At 35.4% G+C, this 4,753-nt stretch overlaps 1 protein-coding gene across 1 annotated transcript in view; it reads right to left on the reverse strand.

Moving 5' to 3' along the window:
• LOC101309907 (K(+) efflux antiporter 3, chloroplastic-like) overlaps positions 1 to 4,753 on the reverse strand; it is a 10,681-nt gene that overhangs the window by 3,370 nt on the left and 2,558 nt on the right. Inside the window, exons 5-14 of the mRNA XM_004292398.1 lie at positions 4,244 to 4,345; positions 3,801 to 3,878; positions 2,594 to 2,662; positions 2,353 to 2,403; positions 1,777 to 1,890; positions 1,594 to 1,695; positions 1,362 to 1,496; positions 858 to 1,039; positions 618 to 753; positions 94 to 165 (exon numbers count right to left, since the gene is read on the reverse strand). Coding sequence (XP_004292446.1) covers positions 94 to 165; positions 618 to 753; positions 858 to 1,039; positions 1,362 to 1,496; positions 1,594 to 1,695; positions 1,777 to 1,890; positions 2,353 to 2,403; positions 2,594 to 2,662; positions 3,801 to 3,878; positions 4,244 to 4,345 — 1,041 coding nt within the window. The remainder of the gene's footprint in view (positions 1 to 93; positions 166 to 617; positions 754 to 857; positions 1,040 to 1,361; positions 1,497 to 1,593; positions 1,696 to 1,776; positions 1,891 to 2,352; positions 2,404 to 2,593; positions 2,663 to 3,800; positions 3,879 to 4,243; positions 4,346 to 4,753) is intronic.

Below are 4,753 nucleotides of genomic sequence, written 5' to 3' on the forward strand. Positions count from 1 at the left end.
AGAGAGAGAGAGAGAGAATCAAAGGTATTTAAAGTTGACCCGAGAACTAACAGCTCAAAAAAAATCGTATCTAGCAGCAAGATATAACCTTACCTGGCCCATTTGTCCAAATCCAAGAATAACAATAGGTTCACTTGAATTGAAATTCACCACATCAGGAACTTTCTGTAACATTGTTTTAGATTGATTCAGGCAATTAATTGAGCTGAAGATATGGGAATATAATAACGATAACTAATTCAACAGAGTTTACAGAGTTTGAACGTTGTATTAATGTTTTTTCTTTCAGAAAACACAAGAAAGAAGGAAGCAAAAAAGTTCAGGTTCTACTAATTGAACAGAGTTTGAAGGTTGTACTAATCTGAAAAGGATCGAGTTATGGAAGCATGCAAGGGTGTCAAGAGTTCAGGTTCTTATAAAAGTTCAAATGATTACATTATGACCTCTGAGTTGTATAGCAGTGTATCCATGTTATTCAATTAGTATGCATCAAGTTTATCTATCCATGATATACATTATGTACTGTAGAACTTCCCTTAATGGAATGGGCTCGCTATGTTGCATACAGCCATTTTGTATACAACTCTCTTAATAATGTAAATTATAAAGCAACTTACATCCTCTGCTTCAAAATTTTCATCAATAAATGCAGCCGCTCTTCTTCCAGCTTCATTAAGCAACGGGGTTAATGCCATTGACAGGACAACAACAATAATGAGCAACTTGTTAAGCTCAAGTGGTAGCACACCAAGCCTGTTTTCAACAAATTTGCATATTGTTACAACAAATGCAAAACCACAAATACTTGGTCACACAAATTTCTGCGTTTGGTGTAAAAGATAAATTGTGAGTAGGACCTGTTTGCAAGAGAAAAGACTACAAAGCCAAACTCCCCTCCTTGAGACAAAAGCAATCCTATTCTTACACTTTCTTGTAAAGTGAGTCCAACACGGGGGCCTATGGCTGTTATGATCAGCGTCTTGATGACTATCAAACCTGCCAAGAGCGAAAGCACATTCGGCCACTCTCGGAAAAGAACCTGCATATATATAAAAAAATATATATGTATAAAAGAAAGTGGAGACAGATTCTAGTATTATAGATTATCTAAAATTGCTGCATCCATAAGATTTCTGAATTCTTTACTCAAAAAAAAAAAAAAAAACAAAAAAAAAGATTTCTGAATTATCTGCTTGTTCAAGAATAAAAAATACTTGTCAATGAAATTATGATAACAGAAAACTCGAAAACATGCAGCAAATCAAATTCAAAAACTTGTTTTCTGAACAAGTTGCCTGACATTGAAACATCAAATAATGTTATAATAGAAGAATATTGCACCAAATAGAACATTGCAGTACCTGCGTGTCAATGGACGTCCCTGTAGTTACAAAAAATAACCCCAGAAGTAGGCCTCGAAATGGCCTTATATCGGCTTCAATTTGTGTCCTGAAATTTGTTTCTGCTAGCAGTGCTCCAGCCAAAAATGCTCCAAGCTGCATCAAGCAATGAAATTCAACTATTACAAAAAAAATAAAAAATAACTCCAGGTATTAATCCCAAATACTCTCCATCTTGAGAAAATATATCAACCGTGTCACTGAACCCCAATTTCTGAGTGAGAAGAGAAGTCCCTGCCACCGTCAGCAAGCAAAGCGCAACAAATGCCTCTGAACTCCTTGCTTCTGCCACAAACTGATTGTACAAACTAAAATTTAGGGCCAACAATAATATAAAAATATTCATGAGCTTAAAACCCATATTTATATCACAAACCTCAAAAATTCGCCTTAGAACTAATTTCCCTCCAAGAGAAAGAAGCCCAAGCCCACCTAGAGCTTTTAAACTCTCCTTCAAAAGCATTGGCCATATACTTTCCTCCGCTATGTTCTGCAGAAGAGTGACAGAATATTAAAAATAAGGAATTTGAAGACATAGAGAGGAAAGGAATAGTGTAGTTCATAAACTTTGACAAAAAAAAAAAGGAGAAACATCAACTCTGACTCTGCACTCTACAGAAACTGCTGCAAAGAAACACAATGCTACTCTATGTAATAGTGATGTAAACTTTTTCCCTCACTTTGCTTTAAAAAATCTAGCATTCCTTTCTTATCATAAAATGCAAAAATCGCAATCACACCAGCTTTTCAAGAAAACCTTTGCCCTCTCAAAGGAAAACTGCTTGAACTATTTATATCTATTAAGAGTTTAATGAAATCAAAGACAATTTGCCACCCTCATAATGTTGCTCAACAATCAAAACTAGTCACATTTACAAGACTGTATACTCAAAAATAATTGTCTTGCAACTTTCAATTTAAGATTGAGAGACTAAATGATTGTATCATGTACCTGGCTTTCCAGCACTGGAAGTATGACTAAGAGAGGTACAACTGCTATATCCTGCAAATATCAAGCAGTGGGGGATCGAAATGTTATTGACATTATATTCTCGTTGTATAATCCGAATGGATAATCAAGTATGGTAAGGAAACAGATGACGCCACTAAACGTAACATATCACTCAAACCATAAAAACAAAAACAAAAACAAAAATATAAAGGCAACCCCGAGTGAGGTTTTGGAATAGAACCTGTAAAAGAAGTATCCCAAGAGTTGCTGAACCAAATCTTGTAGGGAGTTCACCTTTCTCTGCAAGTAGCTATATATTATGCTACGTAAGCTCTACAAAACTATATCAAATATCATTTTAAATCTAATACCCATAAATCAATGATATGAGTGACGAAATGAGGACTAGTTTTATTAATTGCAATTCGAATAGTTCCATGGTTTCAAGGAAAATATTAATTAGAAGACCTGTGCTAATCAGAAAATGGAAAGAAATGAAGAATCTTTGGAATATATACTGTGATTACTGTCTAAGATTCTGAATTGCTAAGAACTGAATTCTGGGTACAGTCCCAAAATCATCTGAGTCAGTGAACTTAGATATTGTGGTGTTCAAATGCCTTGCTATGAAGCCCAATGAAGTGGTAGCCCAACTAAACATCAAGACCTACGCGCAACAGAAGTCATCTGTGTCTTCGTTTTGAAGAACTGGAAGCGTTGAAATCCATTAGAGAAGAGAAGACCAGCTCCATCCACAAACAAGGATTTATAGCCCAAATTTATGTGTACAGGAACATAAGATTCATAGCTATGGCATCATTTTTCCGCTTCCTTCATATAAACTAGCCTCCTGGCAGGTGCTGGTAAGTTAGCTCTTCTAATTAGGGATAAAAAGGGAGTAAAAGTATAGTTGGGGAGCAAAATTCGGTCTAAGTCTAGATGTTTTAAATTTAAAATAATGTTTGTATGTTATTGGACTATCTTTTTATTGTTTGGTCATGCTACCAAAGCTTGACAACAAAACCTCAGGTTTAAGTTCATATCCTTGACAACAAAAACTCAGGTTCAAGTTCATATCCATAGACCATGAACAAGGTATTGAGATTTGAAGCGACTTGCATAACAACTAAATCATTTTTGAAATCAGCAAACCATATATACTGGTTCCAATTACCGCTGGTAAGAAACTTCAATCAAGCAGTACTTTATTAAAGCTTGGGTAAGTACTTCGGAACAAAAAAAGACTACATAAAATTTTAATAATTGTATGAAATACTTATCCAAGTGCACTATACTGTAGCTTAGCAAAAGAAAAGGAAACGCGTAAATGGTGACTTTAACTAGTCATGGCACCAGTTAATTACAGTATCTGTAGAGATAATAACAGCTATTCAATTTCATGAATGACAAACGAGTATATGCATTATCTTATTTAAATTTTAAAGTACCTGCAGTACAAAAGCTGAAGAAGATAGAGATAGAGCAGCACCAATCACTACTGCTTCATCAATGCTTCTGATATTGACCTATTAACAAAAGAGTATGGCTAAGAAATTAAAGATAGCTGGGATAGAAGAGTTTCCGTTGCTGCAACTGCAGTTGGAAACAGTAAAGGAGAGACTGAAAATGATTTCTAATATCAAGGAAATTTAAGACAAGTACAACATTTTTGAATATATCTAGGACAGCACTATGAGTGATAACATTAAGTTGCAAATTCACCGTTAATCAGCAAAAAGAAGACAAACAAATGTCAGCACTACATCCAAAGGGGACGCAATTTGATAAACTGGGTTCCGAATTAACAACATAAAGAATGATGATGTCAGGTAGATAAAAATGTAGCATCAGTAACAAAAGTCAAAAGTATTCTATGGGACAGAGTTCTCACCAGATCAGGCCGTGAGTTAAAGAGGAACGTCAAAATTTGTGTTCCAATAGCCCCGTTAGGAGGAAGTTCAAACGCTGTGAAAGCAAGAGTAGATAATACGACCTTCAAGCGGGGAATAAAAAGAAAAAGATTAGTCCGAGCAGCCTTTAGTAGAATGATCATTTCTATGGAAGAAACAAACAAAGAGCAATTATAGGACTACATAAGTAAAAGTGGCTAAGGCAAGATGTACTATACTTTTTTAATCAAAATAAACTGTTGCTCAGGAGCTGAAATGGCATTTCTATTTCTAATGACTGAGAAGTAAAGAATCCTTTGTTGGCTCACTAGAAAAAGGTGTTTGTAGGTCTGACTCATGACAAGGGATACCAGTACAGTGCTAGAAAGATTCTGTGCATTTCCCATTGATGCCTACCTGATGCTTTATTTTTTTCACTACTTTCCTATAAACAAAGGCACTCACCTGGTAATGGGAGAGAGAGAGAGAGAGAGAGAGAGAGAGAGAGAGAG

This window comes from Fragaria vesca, linkage group LG2 (assembly GCF_000184155.1).
Source record: "Fragaria vesca subsp. vesca linkage group LG2, FraVesHawaii_1.0, whole genome shotgun sequence".
Classification (NCBI taxonomy): Eukaryota; Viridiplantae; Streptophyta; class Magnoliopsida; order Rosales; family Rosaceae; genus Fragaria; species Fragaria vesca.